The 24,637-nt window shown below is 50.7% G+C and overlaps 1 protein-coding gene across 5 annotated transcripts in view; it reads right to left on the reverse strand.

The window, feature by feature from the left end:
• Positions 1 to 24,637, reverse strand: part of ADARB1 (adenosine deaminase RNA specific B1) — a 144,162-nt gene that overhangs the window by 6,194 nt on the left and 113,331 nt on the right. For all 5 annotated transcript variants that reach the window (XM_041734922.1, XM_041734919.1, XM_041734921.1 and 2 more), the window contains one exon: positions 16,570 to 16,751. In XM_041734922.1, coding sequence (XP_041590856.1) covers positions 16,570 to 16,751 — 182 coding nt within the window. The remainder of the gene's footprint in view (positions 1 to 16,569; positions 16,752 to 24,637) is intronic.

Genomic DNA, 24,637 nt, shown 5'->3' on the forward strand with positions numbered 1-24,637 from the left:
CTAAGAAGAAATCCCACTGGCTGGGACTGCCCCGAGGTCGAGGAACACTCTCACGAACTGCGCGGCTGCACAGGGCGCTGGCACGGCCCCTGGTACGCACGTCACGGTGGGACAGCACTCACAGCTTTTGGTTAGATTTTGATAAGACTGTCCTGTCAATAAGCAATGAGCAACAGGAAGATCTAGTTAAGCCCCTCAAGGGAGGCCCGAGCTGACCAGGCAAAGGGAACCTCTGCCCGTGGGCCATCGGGAATGAGACCCGTGGCCTGCCTATGACTCCATTTCCCAACAAAAAAAGAATCAGGAAGACAGAGCCATCATGTATTTTTAAAAGGGTTTAAATCTTCATTACATGCTGATCTTGCTGAGACAGTGAGATGCGTGTGGCCACTCCTCCCAGGACGGGACAGCGGTAAGGCTCAGCGCGCTCAGCCCGACACCCTGGTCACACACCCTCCATCTCATGGCTGTGGATTTCCATATACGTGTTCCTCGGCCCGCCACAGCAGGTGGAGCGACAGATGGGCCGCGGACACCAGGGTTCTGCTGTGTCACACGGCCCTCAGCACCTCCACCCCCAAATCAGGGCTCCTAGGGGAGGAGCAGCCCTGCGGGGCAGTTTCTCCTGCAGCCAAAGCCACCTTTCCTGTCATACTTTCCCTTTCGTCTGTTCTGATGCTCTGAGTTCACCCTTGCCAAGGAAAGCACTTAATTTCTCTCCCCAGGCTGCACTGTCTAGGGAACCCAGGCCAAGACTTGGAGATGTTATTGCAACTTCCAACCAAAACCAATCCTGAACAACCAGTTGGCTTGGATGCCAGGTGCACAATCAGGTCTAGACTGCAAGAGCATTTGTTTTTGGAGGATGACACAGAAGGGACCAGTGCTCAAGAATGGGCATTCTGCTTTACTGTGAGTTAAAAATAAGTTCAGGCTTTTGTTTCTGGGTGAGATGGAGTAACAGCTGCTGGATTTAACCTCCTTACTAAAAGAGTAGTGAACCAGACAGAATACATCAAACACTAGCCTTCGAGAACCTGGACATCAAGCAAGGAAGGGCAGTGGTTTCTGAGAGATGGGAGACATATGAGGTGAGCCCCATGAGGGCCCAGCAGCTGTCCTGGGGGTGTCCAGGCAGCACTGTGGAAAGGAGGAGCCCAGGGAGTTCTGCAGACCCTCTGAAGCAAGAGCTCAGGAAACTAAGATGGCCAGAGTCCACAGGATGGTGCACACAGGCAAGAGAGCTGCAGAGGGGCCCCCACCATCAGTGGAGGGCTGATCAGGGCACACACTGCTCAAGACTGGGCCAGAGCTGCCTCAAAGGGTCAGAGAACATGCCTGAGGCTCACTCAGAGATGTGAAGAGTTTAGGTAAACAGCTGATGGTATCAACCCTGCATAGAAAGATCTAGAATATAAAAAAGATCAGTGAACTTAAACACACAATAAAAGGAACTACTCAAAATGAAACACACAGGAAAGACACTGGAAACAAAGAAAACCCAGCAAATCTGTGATCTGTCAGGCAAACCTATCAGCCTGACACCCAAGTAACCAGGTTCTGAAGGAGGAGAGAGAGAAGGGGATACAGAAAACATGAATAAAAATTCGCCAAATTTTATGAGATCAACACACGCACAGATATAAGAATCTCAATGAAGCCCAAGCAGGAGGAACGTGCAGAAAACCACACCAAAGCACGTCATGACAAGCTGCTCCATGCCAGTATGAAGAGAAAATGTCGAGCACGGCCAGAGGAAAAGTACCACATACGGAGGAGCCAAGATGAGATAGCAGATTTCTTACTGCGAACTGTGCACACAGCATGACAGGGAACAATATCTTCCAAGTGCTAAAAGGAGAAGAAAAGAAAATCCCACCATTTCAGCAAAAATGTATTTGCCCAGAAATATATATTTTAAAAAGGAGTGCAAACTAAAGGCTTTTCCAGACATCTCAAAGCTGAAAGAATTCATCAACAGAAGACTTGCACCAAAAGGAATGTAAAAGGAAGTCCTTCAGGCAGAAGGTCACAATAGCGGATGAAAACAAGGATTTACTTCAAGCAATGAGGAGCACCGAAGTGGCAAATCTCTTTAAAAGCTAACTGACTGTCAATATAACACAATATATTAACTATACTGGTATTAGAATAAAAAAGTTAAATTAACAAAAAGCTAATTGTTGAAACAAAAATAATAGTGTAGCATGGGATTTTTGCCATATGCAAATGTTAGAAGTACCACAACAATATCACAAAGGCCAGGAGAGAAGGAACTGTGAGTAGTCTACTAGGACTTGAGGGCAGACTGTGATAAGCATAAGTATAAACCACTACATTAACAAAAGGTTAGAGCTAAAAGTCAAGAAGGAATTAAAAAGGAATAAGACATAATGCAAAGAAAGAAAAAGAGAAAAAGAGGATCAAAGACAATACAGAACAAGTAAAAAGTAAGTACCAAAATGACAGATTTAAACCTCAGCATATCAATATCACAATAAATGTAAATGTGCTAAACACCCTAATGAACAGGCCGAGATTGTTAGTTGGGGAGGGGGATAGAGCAGGTCCAAACATGCTGACTACCAGAAACATGCTTTAGATACAAAATAATGTAAAACAGTTTAAAATAAAAGGATGGAAAAAAATACACTGTGCTAGCACTAATTGAAAGAATACAGGAGAGGATCCATTAATGCCAGACAAAACAGATTTCAGAATGAGGAACAATAAGAGAGATAAAAAAGATTATTTTATCATCTTTAAAGGATATATTTATTAAAAGGAATCCACAATTTATTAAAAGGAACCCATAGTCCTAACTATACAACTGTAAAATCCATCAAGTAAAGACTGAAAAAAGTTGGAAGGATAAATACACAAAAGCACAGTCAAGATATTTTCAATACTCGTCTCAGTAACTGAACGATGAAGCAGAAGATCAGTAAGGACATAAAAGACACGCACAATACACTCAACCAACTCGCAGACCACTCTACCCAACAAGCAGCAGGGATACGTTCTTTTTAGGTTTTCATGGAACACTGTCAAATACCTCATCCTGGTCTGTGAAACAAACAGAAATTTAAAGGATTCAAGTTAGAAAATGAAACCAAGTTAGAATCAACAACAGATTCATCTCTGTAAAATCTCCTAATATTATGAAACTGTATAGCAGACATCCAAATAGCCCATGGGACAAAGTCTTCTGAAAGGAGTGAAGGTGATAACACAGCATTGATAAAATTTGTGAAATGCTGTGAAAGCAATAAAGAAAGGTCTCAAAACAACGGCCTCAGCTAGTACCCTAAAAACTAAAAAAAAAAAAAAAAAAGCAACTGGAACAAAGTAAGCAACAATAATAAGATCAGAGCTGAAAGTGTTTTTTAAAGAAAACCAGAAAACTGGGAAAAAAAAAAAAAACCAACAACCCATGAAACAAAAAGTTGGTTCTCTACAGAAAAATCCATAAAGCTGACAATCCTCTAGGTAAACAGATGAGGAAAGAGAAGACACAGAGCAGCAGTATCAGGAATGAGAGGCGTGGCATCCGGAGACACGCAGATGTTACAAGGATAATAAAGGAATGTGATGGACACTTTCATGGCAATAAATGCGACAACTGAGATGAAACAGACAAATGTTCCCGAGAGACATGAATCACCAAAGTTCACTCAAGGAAAGAACAGATAACACAGAATAGCCTACATCTATTCTGTTACAGATAGTGAATATGTAGACTTCCTCACAGAGGAAACCTCAGGCCCAGATGGCTTCAGTGATGAGTTCCACCAATGTTTAAGAAAAAAATCTAAGGGCAGCCCGGGTGGCTCAGCGGTTTAGCGCCACCTTCGGCTCAGGGCGTGACTCCAGGGTCCTGGGATCAAATCCCACGTCAGGCTCCCTGCAGGGAGCCTGCTTCTCCCTCTGCCTGTGTCTCTGCCTCTCTCTCTCCGTGTCTCTCATGAACAAATAAATAAAATATGAAAAAAAAGAAAAATTCTAAACCAATTCTTCCAGAAAACTGAAGAGGAGGAAATGGTTCTCAGTCCACTTTATGAGGCTAGTATCACCCCTACGCCAAAAACCTGACAAAGATACTCAAAGGCAACTACAGGCCAGTATTACTATAGGCCAGTGCACCGCAGCTATAAATATCCTTTTTTTATACATGTATAAATATCCTAAGCAAAATTTTAGCACATGAAACCCAACAATTTTTTTTCTTTTTAAGATTTTATTTATTTATTCGTGAGAGACACAGAGAGAGAGGCAGAGACACATGCAGAGGGAGAAGCAGGCTCCCTGCGGGGGAGCCCGACGTGGAACTCAATCCCGGGACCCCGGGGTCATGCTCTGGGCTGGAGGCAGATGCTGAACCACTGAACCACCCAGGCATCCTCAAATCCAACATTTAAAAAGAATAATACATAACGACTATACAAGGTTTATCCCAGGAACCCAGGGTTGGTTCAATATTTAAGGAACTCCATCAATGTCACCATATTCCATATTAACAAACTAAAAAAGAACTAAATGATCCACTCTACTGAGAGTAGACAAAAAGGACATGAAGGGAGCCCGACACGGGACCCGATCCTGGGTCTCCAGGATCCCACCCTGAGCTGAAGGTGATGCTAAACCACTGAGCCACCGGAGCTGCCCAGAAATACGACATTTATAAAGCAGCATAAAAGATACAAAACATTTAAAAGATAAATCTGACAAAAGATGTGTAAGAAACGTATACTGTAAGGGGCTAAGCACTGCTGAGAAAAAGGAGAGCCTAAAGAGGTGGAGAGGCATCTGTGCCGTCACCCAGGAGGCTCAAAATCGTTAAGATGCCACTTCTCCCACAAATTGATCTACATGTTCATTGCAACCTTAAGCAAAAGCCAAACGGGGTTTTATATAGAAATTGATAAGCTGATCATGAAACTCCTGTGGGGGCACCTCTGGGTCTCAGTCGGTTAGCATCCAACTCTGGATTTCAGCTCAGGTCGTGATCTCAGGGTCACGGGATCAAGCCGCAGGTCAGCTCCATGCTCAGCGCAGAGTCTGCTTGTCCCTCTCCCTCTCCCCCTCACCTTGCTCATGCTCTCTCTCTCTCAAATAAATACATAAAATCTTTAAAATTGCTATGGGGCAGCCCCGGTGGCTCAGCGGTTTAGCACCACCTTCAGCCCAGGGCGTGATCCTGGAGTCCCAGGATCGAGTTCCTTGTCAGGCTCCCTGCATGGAGCCTGCTTCTCCCTCGGCCTGTGTCTCTGCCTCTCTCTCTCTCTCTCTGTCTCTCTCTGTGTCTTTCATGAATAAATCAATAAAATCTTTTAAAAGTAATAAAAAACAAAATTACTATGAAACGCAAAAAGGACCTATGTGGCCAAAACCATGTTGAGGAGGAAGTACAAAGTTGGAGAACTAATTCTACCCAATTTCAAAACTTACAATAAGACTAATAATCATGACGGTGTAATACTGGCATCAGGACAGACGTGCAGGTTCCCTAAAAAGTTAAAAATAGAGCTACTCTATGACCCAGCAATTGCACTACTAGGTATTTATCCATAGGATACAAACACAGTGATCCAAAGGGGCACCTGCACCCCGCGTTCCCAGCGGCCGTGTCCACGGGGGCCGCGCTGCGGGAGGAGCCTCAACGTCCACGGACAGATGCTGGAGGGAGGAGACGTGGTCCCTGCGCACCCCGGGTGTCACTCGGCCATGGGGGGGGTGGAGATCTCGCCATTTACACCGACATGGGGGGAGCCGAGGGCGTGATGCCCAGGGGGGCGAGTTGGCCAGGGAGAGACATGATCGCACGGCCTCCCGCACACGGGGACTGGAGGAAACAGCCCAGAGGGTCACGGGAAGGAGGGAAAGTGAAACAGGACGAAATCAGAGGGAGACAAACTTAGGAGACTCTTAATCATAGGAAACAAACTGAGGGCGGCTGGAGGAAGGTGATGGGGTCACTGGGGGACGAGCATGAAGGAGGACACGGATGGGATGAGTACTGGGTGTTACATATAATCTATGAATCCCTGACTTCTAAATAATATATGATATGTTAACTAATGAATTTATTTATTTTATTTTTTAAAAGATTTTATTTATTTATTCATGAGAGACACACAGAGAGAGACGCAGAGACACAGGCAGAGAGAGAGGCAGGCTCCATGCAGGGAGCCTGATGCGGGACTCAATCCGGGACTCCAGGACCACTCCCTGGGCTGAAGGCAGGCACGAAACTGCTGAGCCATCCAGGGATCCCAACTAATGAATTTAAATTAAACTAAATTTTTAAAAGACAGACAAAAATATCAATGGAAGACATTAGTATCCAGAAACAGACATCTATGTGATTTTTTTGATAAAGATGCAAAGGAATCCAGTAGAGAAAGAATGAACTTTCCAGTAGACGGTACTGGGTCAACTGGATCTATCTTAAAAAAAAAAAAAAGAACTTCAATTCATACCCCACATCCTATACAAACATTAACTCAAAATGGAATATAGTCCCAAATTTAAACACTGAAACAATAAATTTTCTAAGAAGAAAAATCTTTGTGACACTGACTTGGCAAAACATTTCTTAGATAGAACATCAACAGCATGACTTAAGAAAGAAAAGTTGATAAATACGAATTCTATCAAAACTAAAATTATCTGGTCTCTGACAATTAAGAGAATGGAAAGAAACCCAATTTCATATCATGTATCTGATATAGATCTCAGAACCAGAATATAGAAGTAATTCTTGGAGATGGTAAGGAATTAGGCAATGAAGTAAGAAGTGAGAAAAGTTTTGGACAGTTTATGGGAGAAGGCATACAGACGGCAAAATAGAAACAGCACATGAGGGGATCCCTGAGTGGCTCAGCGGTTTAGCGCCTGCCTTTGGCCCAGGGCACGATCCTGGAGTCCCAGGTTCGAGTCCCACGTCGGGCTCCCTGCATGGAGCCTGCTTCTCCCTCCTCCTGTGTCTCTGCCTCTCTCTCTCTCCCTCTCTATGTCTATCAGAAATAAATAAATAAATCTTAAAAAAAAAAAAAAGAAATAGCACATGAAAGACGCTCAGCTTCCTAAGTCACTGGGGAAATGAAGTCAGAACCACAAGGAGACGCCGTACAGCCTGGAAGGAAGCCCGGACGGCTCCTTGCCCCGTGGCCGCCGGGACGGGAAGGAACCGGAGCCTCACGCAGCCCGGCCAGGAGGGTGAAGGGGCACAACTACTTTGGGAGAGCGTGACGGTGTCTGAAAAATACAACCCGCACCTGTCTTCTGCCCCACCCTTTATACTCCCAGGTACCTGGAGAAGTGGAAGGGAACGCTCTTAGCAGCTTCCTTTGCAGCGTTTACGACTGGAAACAACCCAAATGCCACCGACAGCTGGACAGACACACACGTTGTGGTTCATCCACACAACTCAATACTACTTAGCAATGAAAAAGAGTGACCTACTGATTTTAAACTCCACAAACACGGATGAATCTCAAAATAATGATGCTGAAGGAAACAAGCTAGACAAAAAAGTATGTATCTTGTGATTTTTGTAAAATCCTAGAAAATGCAAACTAATCTATCTGGGCAGAGCGCATATCACTGGTTGCCTGGGGGTGGGATGGGGGAGAGGCTGGGATTGCCAAGGGCACCATGATACGGGGAGGTTGGTGGGTAGGCTCGTTACCTTCCCTGTGCAGGGGCTGCTCGCATGTAAACGTCTTCAAAACCTATCAGATTGTATCTTTTATTTTTAAATTTATTTTAGTTTATTTTTTTTTAGATTGCATCTTTTAAACATACAGTTTATACCAATTATACCTCAGCGACGCTTTGAAAAACACTACAGGGCGATTTAAAAAGGAAAAAATATTCTCATTGAAAACTAACACCTTCAAAAAAACAAAACAAAAAACAAAAAAACCAAAAAAACAAAAAACACACAAAAAAAGAAAACTAACACCTGCTCAGTTTTGCAGAATTTCAAAAATTCACACGAACTTGAGAAAGTAAAGCTACAACACCCAGAGATGGCCACTATGATCATTTTTATGGTAATTAAGCATATAGAAGCTTCACATCTATGCTTTAAACAGTAAGCACACTCGTGTGCAACCTCTGAGATCCCGACTGGGTAGGTTTTGTGGGTGGGGTCGCTGAAAAAGACCCAAAAACCTAAACCATCTGGGAAACCCCTCCACAAGCAACTCTTGGAGAGTCTGTAAAGCTTCTTAAATCCTCCCCTCCTCCTAAGAACTCTTCCTTCCCAGATGAGAATCGCCGTTTTATTTTATTTTTTTAAGATTTTATTTATTCATAGAGACACAGCTAGAGAGAGAGAGGCAGAGGGAGAAGCAGGCTCCATGCAGGGAGCCCGACGTGGGACTCGATCCCGGGTCTCCAGGATCATGCCCTGGGCTGAAGGCGGCGCTAAACCACTGAGCCACCGGGGCTGCCCCCGAGAATCGCCGTTTTAATCCCTATCCTTCTGGCAAACACACCATCAGCGTGCTTGAGAGCACGCGTGTGCACACGCTCTGTGCGTGGACTTCTGTAACGTACTGAGCCCGGATCCGCTCTTGGAATCTATTCCCAGGTGAGCTATGTTCATAGCTACACAACCAAACTATGCTTAGATTTCTGGGTATGTTGTTAAATTTGGTTTTCGAGTATTAAAAACACTTAGGAGTTTTGCATCTTTAGTCCTAGGCGATGCTGTCTGTGGTTTACTTTTTATTTGTGCCTCTTTCGCCCAGTTTTGGAATGAGGTCAACTGCTCTTCCCTATGACCTGGAAAAGTTTATACAGAGGTGGAATTAAATGTTCTTTGACAGACTGATTAAACTCTGAGAACTTGTTGGAAGGTAATCTGTGGATAATATTTTCAGTGTCTTTGCTGGAAACTTTGCCACATTCTTCTTATTTATTTATTTATTTATTTATTTATTATTTATTTATTTATTTAATTTTATTTTTCTATTTCTTTTGGGGTTAATTTTGGCAATTTACATCTTGCTTGTAAAGCAAGCTGTTGTTGAGATTTTCAAATTTTTCAGTATTAGAGCTGCATAAAGAATTCTCTTAAGATTCTGATGCCTGCCTCCATACCTGTGGATACACCCCGATTCCGACCGTTGATTTTATCTGATGTTATACTACTGTCGGACGGTAGATCTCTCTTATTGTTGTTTCGAATCGACACCTTTTAGATTTTACGATGACCTGTAGCCTTGTTCCTGGTTCCATCCCTCCCTCTTGCCTCCTGTCTCTCCCCGATTTTCTTCCTTCTTCCTGTAGTTAGCTTCGTATTTAGCTCTGCTCTCCTTTCCCTCTCAATTCTGGGCCAAATGCTTGGCTCAGCGTTTTTCACTCATTCATTCAAGGCCATGCATGCTTCTGCCAAGGGAAACCATGGCTCCATCCCATCAGTTCTGATATGCGTATTCTAGGAATCCAGTTTAAGCACTGGCTGCTTCTCTGATGGAAGAATTACTGAAGAGAATCTAACCTCGGAGTGGCTGAGGCCTTTGGGTTTTAATTTGAACTCTTTCTAGCTAACTTTAAGTTTTAGGGTCTGCAGTAAGAGAAAGTAACCCGTATAGTTAAGGAGTCTGGACTAACCACCCAGGACAGTGACCATGTGATGCCCTGCAGAGCTGCAGAGTGTGACACACTTGAGAGGACAGGGTTAATTAATCCCGTTAAAGAGTCCAAACTGCTTAAAGGAGATCATTTCAAGCATAACTTCAGGTGGATCCTGTCCCATGTCACACCAACTCCTCAAAATCAGACCAGTATTAGGTCAAAGCCGGCAGTGCTTTTCAGTCTGAGCCCAAAGGCCTGACAACCAGGCCAGATGGTGTAAATTCTAGTCCAGTGGTAGGAGAAGGTGAGAGGGGACATCCTAGCTCCATCAGTGAGGCGGAGGGAAAAAGAGGTAAATTCTTGCTTCTCCACTTTTTGTTCTGAAGAGACCCTCAATAGGTTAAAAGATGCCCACCCACACTGGGGAGGGCAATTTGCTTTATGGAGTCTACTGACTCAGACAGAAATAATGTCTAATTTGGGGGCCTGTGGCCATTCAACTTGACACATAAAATGAGCCATCACAGTACATTAGTTTACCCTTCCTTTCCTAAATAGCTTTTTGTGTTTCCTGGAGTTTTCATTTTCCTTTTTTTTAAAAATTGCTCGCAAAGAAACACTTACTTTCACATTATCATTAAGACCATTTAGTTTCTCAGGCTGTTTGTTAAAATGCATTCCCTTTCTTCTGAAAAAAAAAAAAAGTTCTTTTTAGAGTTCTCTGACATGATTCTCTGTTCTAACTTGGAATTGTTACTTTTTAGTCTTGCTGATAAATTATCTTTGTCATTATGTTCTTGGATTTACAAAGTATTCTTTCTTGGATTCCACATTTTTCTCTTTCTTACATGTCTTTTTCATTTTGCTAGAGTGTCTTTTTTTTTTTTTAAGATTTTACTTATTTATTTATTCATGAGAGACAGAGAGAGAGAGAGAGAGAGAGAGGGAGAGAGAGAGAGGCAGAGACACAGGCAGAGGGAGAAGCAGGTTCCATGCAGGGAGCCCGACGTGGGACTCGATCCTGGATCTCCAGGATCACACCCTGGGCTGAAGGCAGCGCTAAACCACTGAGCCACCCGGGGCTGCCCACTTTTTTTTTTTTTTCCTTAAAAAATATATATTGGAAAGAAATCCTCTGAATCTCTGAATATCTGAAAATCATCACTTTGTCCTAAGGCTTAATATTTGGCTAAATATACATTTTATACAATTCCTCTTCAGCTCTGTCTCCCAGGGTCCCTGATAAATGTCACATAAGTCTGATACTTATTGTAGTTCATTTAGAAGCTTTTAGCATCTTTTCTTTATCTTTGCTATTCTGAAATTCATAAAGATGTGTTAGGAATGGATTTTTAAAAGTTAATTCTGCTCACTACCCAGTGCATCATTTCCATTGCAATACTCATGGTTTTCTTCAGTACACCCCAAATTTTCTTCTATCATCTGCTCCTCTGTTTTCTACTTCTGAAATGCTACCAGATAAGAGACTGGATTAACTTTCTACATCTTCCAACTCTTCACGTTTTACAGTCTCCTGCTCCGAGTTATCAGAGGTAAACTTGATGTACCTTCCCCCCCCTCATGAGAATCCCAGTCTATGAGGGTGGGTTTTGTTCTGCTCACTACTCATCCCAACATGTGCCTATTACACACTTACCTGGTGTTTGTTGAACGAATGCTTTCTAGACCTTCAACTGATATTTGCTTTCCACAGTCACAAAATACCCTATGTAAGGTTTGCTATTTATATTATCTTCTGTTCCTCGAATTGGGTTTATTTTCTTTTAGTTGTTCTGTTTTCTCATATAGCTCATTCATTTCTGTGCTGTTAACTCAAATGATAATGGTTGTTCATTCATGCTTGTGAATAAAAATCTTGGTTGATCAATTCGGGTAGCTGGCATGGTTTCTCCTACCTGTTTCCTGGCTGTGTATTGGATTCCAGGGAGAGCCATGTCCAGCCAGGACCCACATCGCCTTCTAGACCAAGAGTCCAGAGGTCCTGCCCAGTCCTTGCTTGGCTGTTGGGATGGTCAGGAGACCCCAACCACTTACACCCCAACCATGGGTGAGACTCCCACAGAGGAAACAGCTGGCCTCTCCCTTATGAGGGACAATGCTTCTGTTATCGTCCTTAGCAATTCCACTACTTCTGTACAATAAGGTCAAAATATTATCATTACTATTGAATGACAGTTAAACCTTAGAGTTACAACAATTTGCATTAAGACTAGAAACAGTTAACTGAGAAAATAAGATCTTAAATTACAGGTAGCTTTTATATTTTAAGCTAAAAAAAAGTGCCGTCTTCAGCAAGACCGGAGAAAATAAGGCAAAAAGCAATAGCCAGCCTGAAGTTTCACTGCGAACCATATGCTTTTTCTGGGGCAGAAAGCTCCCCAAATGGTCACGAGAGCGTATGTCTATGAGTCGCCGGGGGCCGACACCACCGTGGGGATGGACACCCATGCGGAGCTTCTCTTTCTGGGGCCACAGGCGAGAACTAGGGTAATGAGTCGATCACAGGCTGTGGCGCAGAACAGCAGGTGCAGCCTGGCTGGTAATGAACGTCCCTCAGCTGCTGTAAATGACGTGTGTCGAACCAGAGCTTTCAGAGCAAAACTACAAACTGTGAGTTGGCCTGATAACGGACACAAGTGAGCAAGGCCCAACACTGTTTATTTCCCTTGTTAAAAGTATTTCCTGTGGTCTCTCACATGCTAATGGGTAATCAAAAGTGAATTATGGGCATAGTGATGGTAAGAGATCCTCAGGGTCACCACGGGTTCCCGTTACAGAAACCACCGGCCACTCTCAGTTGACCAGGAAAACGAGTAGTTAACCATCTCGGTGGAGGTGACCTCTGTTGTGCAAATAATCTAAGACCTGGGTAGGAGTGGCCCCAGCAGCGACGACACGTGGGTCTAGGCCTCTCTGTCTGCAGACCCGAGGACCCAAAAGGCTGTGAAACGACCTGCCATCTAAGCCAGGAGCAGAGCCCCCCGCGTGAGACTTTCATTCTGGCTTTCGTTAAAGACGACGATTCTCCAGCTGACAGGGAAGTGAATGAAGCCAGCGGGGCAGCAGGTCTCGGGCTCTCCCGGCCCTGCGCCACCACCAACCCCACCAGGTGGCTTCACACCAGGGCCTCTGGCCAAACAAGACTCCCTTCTTGGGACTCGACCTTGAGTTCCGGGAAGAGCCTGAGCGCTCGAGTCCAGAGTGATGAGCGAGGCCGGCGGCCTGGCCTGGAGGAGGGCCTGTCGCGCAGACCCGGGTTCCCGAGGCCATGCAGGGCTAACGTTTCCAGCCCGCCAGCAGGCCGCGGGGCCGACGGGAGAAGGGACTCTGACTTTGGGTGCCGGAGGGTCGGGGCCAGGCAGGGTGGGGACGCGCCCAGGCCAGCAGGCCCAGGAGGAGGCCCAGCGCCGGCGTCTCTGTTCCGTGCGGCTCCCCGAGCCCTGCAGGGTCTGTTGCACCTGTTGCACCCTGACGGGTGGCAGCAGGGACTGTGTAGCTGCCCCACGACATGGTTTGAATCAAGTGTAACAACTGATATTTCTGAAAAATCTTTGAAGATGTCAATTAAGTAACCACTTTATGACTAACGACCCCCACAAAATTTCTTTAAAAAAGCAACAAGCAAACCATGTCCATGGGGACTTAAGGGTTTAGACAACACCTTCAGGGCCTCTGGGCAGGGCTCCCACCACGACCTGTCGTCACCGTCCCCGTTCCTGCCGTCAGGGGCGCTGAGCTCCCACCTGGGAAACACACGCTCCCCGCCCCGCCCTCACCCCTGCCCTCTCTCCTGCGCTGGCGGCAAGAGGCAGACGGCAGCTCCTCCGGCCACAATAAGCGGGTACGTGGCTTTCCGCGATCAAGGCACACGCTTCTCGCCTGGCAGGCCAGCAGCGCCTCCGCTTTCTCTCTGCCACGCACTCAGCCCTGCCTTCCCAGAGGCCCCGCGCTGACGGGTTCACGAGAACCCACTCGCTCCCTCAGTGCTGCCCTGGATGTCACGCTCCGTGTCCACGCTGGGGGGGGGGGGGCAGCCGGCCGTGGCCCCGGTGCCCTGGGGAGCCTCAGGCCGCCGGCCTCTCATCCTCAGTTCTCTCCGTGCACCTGGACGGCAGCCCGGCCGGCGGAGCAGGGCAGACTCAGAGGCTGGCGGACGCAAATCGAAAGCCGGGGCTGTCCCGAAGCTGGCAGGTCCCAGGGGTGAAACTAATCTGGAAAGAAGACAGGAGAGTCCAAGAGGCTTCCACGTCCGACACGCCAGGGCAGGGCGCCCCGCGCGTGCTCAGGGCCCCACGGTGGCAGCTCCCTCCTGGGAACTGCTGCCTTCTCGAAAAGATCTCCTTTCTCTGCTGGAAGGAGAAGCACGTGCTCATCTGGCCCTGGTGGCACTAAGAGGCCGCCCGCGCTCCGTCTTTCGTTGCCGTCCACCTGGATCCACTCTGGTTGCAGGTAGTGGGTCTTCGCCCAGCGGGCTGTGCCCCACAATGCGCTGGCGGCCACCCCGCCCCCCCGGAGGACGCCGCAGACCACGGGACTGCCACGCCACCCTTCACGCGGGAAGGATCTGTGATACAACGGGAGCTGAAAGGGCAGGACAGACAGCCATGAACCGTTGTTAATACACACGCACGTGTGCACCTGACCGGGAGGAAACAACCCCGAGTGCCCTGCTTGTGCCACTGTCCATGTCACTCGTTAAACGTAAGACTTGGGATGCCTGGTGGCCCAGTGGTTGAGCATCTGCCTTCAGCTCAGGGTGTGACCCGGGGGTCCTGGAATCGAGTCCCGCGTCGGGCTCCCTGCAGGGAGCCTGCTCCTCCCTCTGCCTGTGTCTCTGCCTCTCTCTGTGTCTCTCATGAATAAATAAATAAAATCTTAAAAAAATAATAAATAAACTAAGACTTCCCTGTAACAAAGTTTTCAGGGCTTTGCTGTGGGGCCCATTGCAAAGGGGCGTGACTTCCCCAATGTTCCAGGCTCCCCTGCGCGAGGCCTTCTGGCCGTGACAGCACCCACTCCAGCACCCGCCCTAGACCAGGCAGGGACTTTGTGCCGGTTCCCTGCCCGAGTGGCATCCATGCCCCCGCCCCGGCGTGCTGCTGCGCCGCCCCTGCCGACCACACGGGAACCCACAGACTGAAGACATCTTCCCCAGAGCTGCTTGCTGCACAGACTGGGACCGTCTCCGAGGAAAAACACCGCCATGGTCTCCAAAATAAAGCACGATCCAAAGTAAAAGACCTCAAAGAGTGGAACGGGCTCTGACGGCAGAGTGACGCTGTGCAGTGGCTCAGCGGTGGAGAAATACCGTGTGCCCCGAAGCCCCAGCGCTGTCCCGTGTCTTTCACAGACGTCCTGCGCACGTGTCCAGGAGGACTGTGCAGGGTCCCGGCCCGGAAAGACCAGGAACCCGGGCTGCGAAAGGTGCTGGGGGCAGAGCGACCGCAAGGTCACGCCAGCTCCCTGCAGACCCTCCGTGCCCACGGGCACGTGTCCACCAAGGCCGCACGGTTTTGTGCTTCAGGGTGTGGGAGTGGGAGTGATGCTGGGGACGGGAGAAGGAAGAGTGACTCTGCTCCTTTGTTACACACGTGGTCTCTGTGGCACACGCACCCAGGGTTGCTTCGGGGTCTATCCCGCGGACGCCGTTCCCAACACCTTTTCACGGGCGCATACGCGCTTCATACAGGTGCTGGGATCACAACACACTTGACTTTATAAATGTCCTTTCAACACCTTCGAACATTCCCTCGGCAAAACGACCCGTCTTTGCATGGGTGGGCCCTGGACGCGATACTAGCCAGCGGGGCGCTGGTGGACGACTTCCTCTGGGCACCTGTGTGGTGCCCCGGGCGGCAGAGACAAGTCACGGCTGGAATGAAACAGCCTCACACGCCGACCACGGCGGCCGCGGAAAGCTATTTCTGCATCACGGGAAGCTCGTGTTCCAACACACAACAGAATACTCACGCTTACCTCCTACCTTGCAGCCGACGGTCGACGCACGCGGGCGCTCGGCTGCCATCGCTCGCTATCAAGTTTTAGCGCAGTCAGTATTTTTTCTTAAAAGATACCGGTTGAGGTTAGGGAGCTGCAAGGTGTGATCAGACACAAGCCCCGGTTTTCCCTGTTTTGCAGGCCTCATGTGCTCCAGGAGCCGTGCCTTCAACTAAGACGCCACCCGGCCCTCCTGCCGCTGAAGGCGAGCTAGCAGCCAAGCACCACGAACACGGCAGCGTGCACGCACACACCACGGGAAACCGCGTTTTAGTTTGGGATTATGGTTTTAGTTCTGAGCTTTAAAAAAAAGTAAGTAGAATGAGATTATTTCAAACGGGTTAAGAATACCTTCACCGTGTCCTTTAAAGGGGGGTGAACCGAGAAGTTAGGGCCCCTGCGTTCAAGAGTTCTTGCGGCCCTCACCGGTCACCACTGAGGCGCTACGGGAACACAGCAAACAGAGCCGTGACCACGGGCACTCGCGGCAGGAGCGAGGCACCGCCGACACAGCACGGACCCGTCCCGGGTGCACCCGCGCCTGCGCCCACCTCCCGAGAGCCGGCTGGGTGCGGGGCTCCCTCTGCGGGTGGCAGCTCGGCACCGAGAGGACACGGCCCGGGCGGCCCAGCCCCACTTAACCTTGGACAGGTGACACCTGCGTACTTTTCATGACACCTGTCGTGTCTCCCACTGAGACAGGCCTTGGAGACACGCATACAAGTGAAAGGAAAACACGCAGGGGCCACGTCTGGGCTGTCACGCATCTATAAGAGGCAACGTTTTCAATCAGTCAAAAGAGGAATTGGAGGAGGCCCTAAAACATCGCCTTCCGCCCTCTTTGAGGGCCCGGGCGTCTCTGACAGCCCGAGCAGCGTCCCTGTGCTGCTTCCATTTGTGGGACTCGCACGGGCAAACAGGCTGGTCTGAACAGGGGAACGACCACACGGCAGGGGTACTTGCCGCTGAGCAGAGGCTTGTTGAGGGTGTAGAGGGGGGGCAGGTCTTCGATGTTTGAGATCCGCTGGTACATGGCCCTGGAGAGGTGGTCCCCGTGGTACAGGCTGCCCAGGATGATGCTCGAGAAGTAGATGGGCTCCACGAAGATGCTGAGCAGGGACCCCTGCACGCCCACCACGTTCCACCTGGAGGCAGAGGGAACACGGTCTTGAGTGGAGAGGGCGCGTCCGGGTCAGGCGTGGCGCCGACCCAGCGCGACCCACAGCTGCCTGGCACCCGGACGCCCTTTCGTGGGTACAAAGGTCAACAACGAGGAAGACGCACACAGAGGAAAGGCCACTCAACCATCATGCTAGGCCGGGCCGTCTCTCGCCGTCCTCCCTCCCCACGCACAACCCTGAGGCTCCGCGCTGAGACGGTGGGCGAGCCACGTGTCTTGGGAGGAGACTCCAAAGAGAAAGTACATTTTTATCACTTCCAATAAAAATAACCACAAAGGAGACCTTGAAAACCCCAAACTGGTGGCTTCCTGCTGGGGGGGGGGTTGATCTCAGCAGAGCCTGGTTTGACGGGGTGAGGCAGGCTCGGCAGGGAGGGGAGGGTCAGGGCGCTGTGTGGGGCTGATGGCCTGGGCTTGCTGCTCCAGCACCCTCGCCCCCTGCCCAGGAGGACGGCTGAGGGGGCCCAAGGGCCTGGGCACCACGATCACGTGCTCCTGGGCCCAGGCTGCTGGACAGAGCAGTCAGAAGGCAAACGGGGCGAGGGGTAGGGGGAGCAGGATTCCAAGAAACGGGAAAGACCCGGCTCCTGCGGACGACAGATGCTCAGCCCCAGGTGGGGCCCCGTCAGGCCCTGGGCTGGGGTGCAGAGCCCTCCCACCTTAGTGATGGGGAGCATGGGCAGCTGAGGACCAAGCACAGCTGATAACCCAGAAACAAACCCCCCAGGGTGGGATGTGGGACATTCTTCAGGAAGTTTCCAACTGTCTTCATGTTAATGCCTCCCGCCAGAGGGAGAAGCAGTCTTTAGTGTGACAATGGCAAGGCCTCCCGCATCTAGGTCCTCCTTAGCAGATGACAATCCTTGGAAATCTCCCTTTTGCTCACCTCCCGACTCCCAGGTGTGTAACCAGCCTCCCCTCACAGGCCCCGGGCCTCCGCTCTTCCTGCCCACGGGTCCGTCCCGGGGCTTCCATAAACCCCCCCACTCTGCACCAAAGACGTCCCCGGAATCCTTTCTTGGCCGTCGGCTCCGGGCCTCACCCGTACTCCTAAACTTCATCATTAGGAACACCCTGGGCTTGGGTTGGGGGGCTGCAGGGTCTGGCCAGGACATGGGGCTGGGGTCAGAGCCCCTCCGTGGCCCTGTGCTCTGCTCTCACCGCAGGGCCACCAGGTCCACCTTGGCTGCACCTGTGTTTGCACTCTGCGCCCGCGTCCAGCGGCCCCTCGACCCTTGTGGAAGGGGTCGGAGGGCAGTGTCCAGTGGGTCCCCAGGAGGCAGCTGCAGGCCACGGCCCTGCTGACCGCTGATGACCACCGCTCATCGCAGCCTCCCACTCCCATGGGCCATCCCTGGGGGGCGGCTGCAGGCCCCTGGGAAACAGGCTGGGATGCCCCAGTGCGCGAACCCTCCAACACTCCCCTCTCCTCCCTAGAAAACAGGGTCATTGCAAGGGCCCCTCCAGAGGCTGGCCTGGCCCTTCCTCCCCCCCATCCCCCTCCCGCTGGGGCCACCAGAGGCAAGGGGGCTTCCGGCCACTCCTCCCAGGCCCCGCAGCCTGGCACTGTACCCCCACCTCTGTGTCTGCAGAAAGTCCCTGGGTGGGGCCGTCCCACCCACGCCCAGGTGCCCTCCTCGCTGCCCCCCTGCATCACCTGAGGTCTATTGGTCATCCCTTGCCCCCACCCACCCACCAGTGTGCAAGCTCCACGAGGGAGGGGCTTCCATCTGCTTTCCTCACTGATACGTCCCCGCACTTAAACTATACACGGGCCACGTACCGTCAGTAGGTACACACTGAAGGGGTACCACCGGCCCTCCCCCCACACCCCACCGCCCCCACCCCCTCTTGCATGCTCCTCCCCCCACCTCCCTATCTCCCCCCCACCTCCCTATCTCCCCTCCCACCCTGCATGCTCCCCCCCAAGAACATTCAAACACAGGTTTTCCTCTCTCACAAGAAAAAGCATGAAATGGCTCAATGCTCAGGAACGCCACAGGGCCCCCCTTCTTATGTAAATTCAAGCCTGTATAGGGCTTTAGACCATCTCTAGGGGAACCCAGCCTCCCAGGGCAAACGTCTGAACAGTGATCTCACAGAACCCGTGCTGGTGACGCATCATTAACCCTGCACACATGCTTCGTGAAAGACCTCTAGGGGCCCTGACGCTCTGCGGAGGCCCTGGGGGGACGGAGCCGCACGCAGCTCTGCTGCCCGGGCTCAGGGAGGGCTGGGGTGAGGGGGTGCAGCCAGCGTCCCACAGCCCACGTCCCGAGCAAGCCCCTGCAAAGGCAGCAGAGTGACTCGACGCGAGCCGGGTGTGCACGCTCACCTCCACCTGGTGCCCGGTCCACCCCACGGTCCACCCCACGTGAGGGCGCGGGGTCGGCTGTGGGCACTGGGTGACACGGGTCAGAACCGCGCAGGTGCCGAGGTGCTCCACCTCTCTCTCCCTCCTCCCAAGCAGCTTCCCTGCGCCCACCCCGGGCCTCCAGGCCCCCCTACCCCCCACCCCCTGCTGCCAGACCCTGCGCACAGGAAGACAGGAGAGCTGAGGGGCCACGGTCATCAGAACCCAGACCCCGGGCAGCCCAGGGGGGTGCTCAGCGGTTTAGCACCGCCTGCAGCCCAGGGCATGATCCTGGAGCCCCAGGGACCGAGTCCCCCGTCAGTCGGGCTCCCTGCATGGAGCCTGCTTCTCCCTCTGCTGTGTCTCTGCCTCTCTCTCTCTCTCTCTCTGTTTCTCTTGAATAAATAAATAAAATCTTAAAAAAAAAAAAAAAGAACCGAGATCCCCGCTCCCGGACAGGGCTCACCATGAGTCCCGTGGCGACACTCTCCTCCCGGCTCCCACCAGACAGACGGACGGCACCGGGTGACCCTCCTGCTGCGCTGCCCCTCCCTCCCCATGCCTGGCCCACTGTGGCCCTCACCCCTCCGCCTGCCCACGGCCCCGACGCTGTGCTTGGCCGTCCATCTGTCCGACAGAGAAGACAGAGAAGCCTGTAAGGGACACAGGTCAACTGCGCCTCCCAGAGGGGCCGCCGGGTTGTGCTTACGCCCTGGCCCTCGGGGCAGGGACAGGACTGCAGGCAGCCGGCAGCACCCGGGCCACCAAGGCAGTCCTGGATGACCTTTCTAGCCCTCGGGCCCGTGCTGGTGAGACGCTGAGTAACAATCCCCGTCCACGGGTCCCTGAGCTTCTGCAATGGAGGCGACTCGAGGAGGATGGGGGCTGGTCCAGGGACTAGAGGGCTGGACCACTCGGGCCAACCCCCAATCCCACCCCCACTTTGGGGGCGGCCAGAGGGTGCAGGGTGGGTTCATAAGCCGTGACCCAGGGCGACGGCCAGTAACGGAAACCCGCACAGGGCCGTGCAGGGGGGCTCGGCAGCTCTCAGGCCAGTGAACACAGCCAGGTGCTGGACGGGGGTGTGCCCAGACGGCGGGCGGGGGTGCTCCCCGGCCCAGGCCCTTCTCCGGGCCCCTCTCCACCTGGCTGTCCCCCGTTCTGTTCTAATAAGCTGGTAAGTGGGTTCTGCGAGCTGTATTAGCAAATTATACCAGAGAGGGCTCCTGGAAACCCGACGTGTAGGCGAGTCAGACGGAATGTGGCTCTGGGTGCCTGATTCCGGTGACTGGCGTCTGTGAGGGAGCAGTCCTGTGCGGTGAGCCCTTACCCTGCAGGGTCTGCGAGCTCTGGAGGCACTGCAGAGTCCTGGAGAAGTGTCTGCGGGAGCCCCCTGTCTGGCGGGTGACAGAGGCAGCAGGTGTGGGAGCTGTTCCCACGGCGTCTGCTTTCCCCACGGATGACGGGTACCCAGCATGCAGGGGCAGGAGCAGGTCGTGAGGGTTCCCGTCCCCGAGCTGACTTATGCTCCCGCGTGCGACCCCCATCTCTAGACCCCCAGTCGGCGCCTCTGCATCACTGAGCTGCAGGACCCGGCTTTACCAGCTGGGTTCTCACCTCCCAGGATGTGGCTTTTCTTCCTTCTACACCTAAGGGGGTTTCGGTAGATAAGTTTTAACCTTCTAATGTAGTCAAATTTATTTGTATTTTTCTTTCTAATTTGGGCTTTCTATGCCTTGACTGGGGAGCCTGCTTAAGTGGAGGTTGCCAGGACCACTCTTCACATTCGGCTCCTTAATCTACCTGGAACCTGCTTGTGTGTGCTGAGTAACGGGCCTGCGTGCCTCCTTCCAGGAGTGTCCGCCGAGCACAGCGGAGGCTGCGGGGGCAGGCCCCCTCCCTTCCCTCCATCCTGTTTCAGAAGGTCACAGGCCAACCCGCTAGCCCCAGCTTCCTGCGCAGCGAGACGCGGCCCTGGACGGGGCTCTGGATGATGGAACGCAGCTGTCCAATGAGCCCGGGCCCGCAGCCGGCAGTGTGGACGGAAGGCAGCCGGGCTGGCCTCCCTCCCGCTGTGGGAACTCGGACCAGGGGCCGGGGATCTGGTGGGCACTGTGGGCCCTCGAGGACAGGAGACGCCCCCTCGATGCGGCAGGAGGACGGATTCTGGACGACCCACCTGCCGTGGGACCTTTCTGTGCGACAGAAATGAACTTCCATATCACTTCCATTTCCTCTGGCTGTCAGGAACTGCCCGTCACTGCCACTCTTCCATCGGGGTGCAGCCATCGGATTTTCAAGGGCCGTGATAAAATGACATTTGATTAAAACTGCATTTAAAGTCACAGCTTCGTAAGGAACTGACCAAACTGCTCAAAGTGCACAATCGGGCTTGGTGTGTGTATGCGTGTGTTTGTGACGGAGGACGGCTCCTGTCACTTTGCCTCCTGGTCACTGGCCTAGCTGGTCTGGAGATGAGGCTGGTGATGATCCCACAAAATGAGCTGGGGATCTTTCCCTACTTTTCTGATCCCGAAATGGGATGCTTGGCGCTGCAAGCATGCAGAGAGCTGGCACAAGCCATCCAAGGGGCGGGTCCCCTTCTCCACGGCTCCTCGCCTCCCCCGCCCCCCCCGCTTTGATTTTGTTCAGTTTATTTCCTGCCTATTGTGTCATGGCAGGTGGAGTGTTTGTAACACTCCGTGTTCTGTTGAAGCCCTCCGCCGACGCTGAGTCCACATCAGGAATGGACACTTTAACTCCGTGTCACACTGGTGACCACGTCTCCTGCAATCCTGTACATAACTATGCACTGGCGTGTGCAGTGTCGGCCGCGTCCCTGACCGTCTCCCGTTCCATCCCCAGTGGGGCTGGCCCGTCCCCCTCCATTCTGTCCCTGTTTCTTCGTGTCAATCTTGCCAGCTCTGCTCACATCACTGTCCTTTCCAAAGAACGAACACGGGGCTTTGTTAGCATTTCCTGTTTTCCTCTGTTGCCTTTAAAAATAATTTCTGGGGATCCCTGGGTGGTGCAGCGGTTTGGCGCCTGCCTTTGGCCCAGGGCGCGGTCCTGGAGACCCGGGATCGAATCCCACGTCGGGCTCCCGGTGCATGGAGCCTGCTTCTCCCTCTGCCTGTGTCTCTGCCTCTCTCTCTCTGTGACTATCATAAATAAAAATTTAAAAAAAAATTAAAAAAAAATAAAAAAATAAAAAAATAAAAATAATTTCCGCTCTTTATTGTTTCCTTCTTTCTATTTATTTGGATTTGTTCTCTTTGTAACTCAGTAGCTGTAGGGGTTTTTTTCTGAATTACTATCATTTTTAAATTTCCACTCTGATTTCCTCTTCTGGGAACACGCACCACATTGTGCACAGTAAGGCACACACGGTGGTGAGAGGTGTTTGAGTAGGCTCCACACCAGCACAGAGTGCAGCACAGAGCCCAGCGCAGGGCTCGAACTCATGACCCTGAGATCAAGACTGAGCTGAGATCAAGAGTCGGACACCTAACAGAGATTGAGCCAATCAGGCGCCCCAAGAGATGACTTCCATGTGTGCCCTGGAGACCATCACCCCCAGAGTCCCCTCAGACCTTATTCTATGCGGGCTGTGCCTCGGGCAGCCACTGACCTGCTTTGTCCCTGGAGGTCAGTATGGTTCTCTAGGATTTATGAAAATGGAACCACCGAGCAAGCACTCCTGTTTGTCTGGTTTCTCCTACTTTGCATAACCCCATGGTGCCCTGGGTATCATTGTTCATTTGTTTTTTCTCCAAGGGGTATCCCACCGGGTGGACACAGCACCAAGCGCATATCCACTTCCCTACAGATGCCGTGTGGGCTGCTTCCACTCTCTGATGATTACAAAGAGAGCTGCTAGGAACACTCGTGTGTGACCCTGGATGCACGCTTCCTTTTCTCTGAGACAAACATCAGGGTGCACAGTGACTGGGATGTGCAGTAGGCACATCTTGAACTTTTTAAGAAACTGCCAAACTCTTCACAAGCAGTTGTCCTTCCGCCTAGGACAAGACCACCAGCCCCTGTATCACTGTCCACACTGCATATGCCCAGCGCTCTGATGTGTGTGCTTTTATACGTCACGTGCATGTCCCAGTGGACAATTATTGGTGTCGAGCGTCTCATCACACACTTATTTGACATCCTTTTTGATGAAGTGTCCATTCAAATATTCTGCTCATTTTAAAAATTGCTTTTTCTCCCTTGTTGAGTTTTGAGAGTCTAAATTTTTATATTGCAAACAAGCCCTTTATCAGATACCTGATTTGTGAATATTTTCTTCCAGTCACTCACTTTATTTCTCATTCTTTTAATGATGTCTTTAAGAGAGGAAGAATTTTAATCTGATGAAGTTGAGCGTTCTGGTGTTATATCTTGGGTGCTACCACAATGGCCAGGATCTTCCCTTGCGTTCTTCTACACATTTCAGTCTATGATCCATTTTGAGTTAATTGTCTATGGTACAAAATAGGAAGTCCGTCTGTTTTTCCATAGAGCCATCCAACTGCTCTAGCACCATTTGTTAAAAAGACTTTTTTCTCCACTGAATTACCATTGTACCTTGGTGTCAAAAGTCAGTGTGACTAACAAGAAACAGGTGGAATTTGAAATTGTAAAACATAATACCATTTACAAATTAAATAGGTATAAATCTAACAAAATATGTACTACTAAACTCTGAAAAAACAATCAAAGAACTAAATAAATGGGAGAGATAGCCCATGTTCATGGATAGGAAGACTCACTGCTGTCAGGATGTCGGCTCTTCCCAACTTCATTTACAGATTCAATGAGTCTCAATGAGTCCCAGCAAGGTATTCTGCAGGTACTTGACAAAGGATTCTAAAGTCCATATGGATGCAAAAGACCCAGAATAACCAACATATTGGTTCAACATTGAAAGACTGACACCATGTGGCTTCAAGACCTACTATAAAGCTACATCAATTGCAATGCTGTGATTTATAAGAACTATATTTTGGCCTTATATATATTTGGTCTTGATCCATGGTTCTTGGCTCATGGCTCCTAAAAACCCATGGAATCTCCAGAGTGATGAGAGCCTGACAGGTGTTTTCTACTCTGTCAATGAGGTGACTTCTAGAAAACACCTACGGTTGAAGGCTGGTTTAGAGAGTTGATCTTCCCGTCCCAACCCCCTGATCTCCAGGGAGGGGAGAGGGGCTAGACATTCAGTTAATCACCAATGGCCAATGATTTGGGGCACCTGGCTAGCTCAGCTGATAGAGCATGTGACTCTTGATCTTGGGGTCATAAGTTTGAACTCAATGTTGAGTGTAGAGATTACTTAAATTTTTTTTTAATTTGTTAAAAATCACCATTGGCCCATGATTTAATGAATTGTGCCTATGTAATGAAGCTTCCATAAAAACCCCAAAGGACAGGGTTTGAAACCTCTGGGTTGGTGGGCATGTGGATGTGAGGAGAGCTGCACACCTGGAGAGGGCTCAAAGCTC

Source organism: Vulpes lagopus, chromosome 20 (assembly GCF_018345385.1).
Source record: "Vulpes lagopus strain Blue_001 chromosome 20, ASM1834538v1, whole genome shotgun sequence".
Taxonomy (NCBI): Eukaryota; Metazoa; Chordata; class Mammalia; order Carnivora; family Canidae; genus Vulpes; species Vulpes lagopus.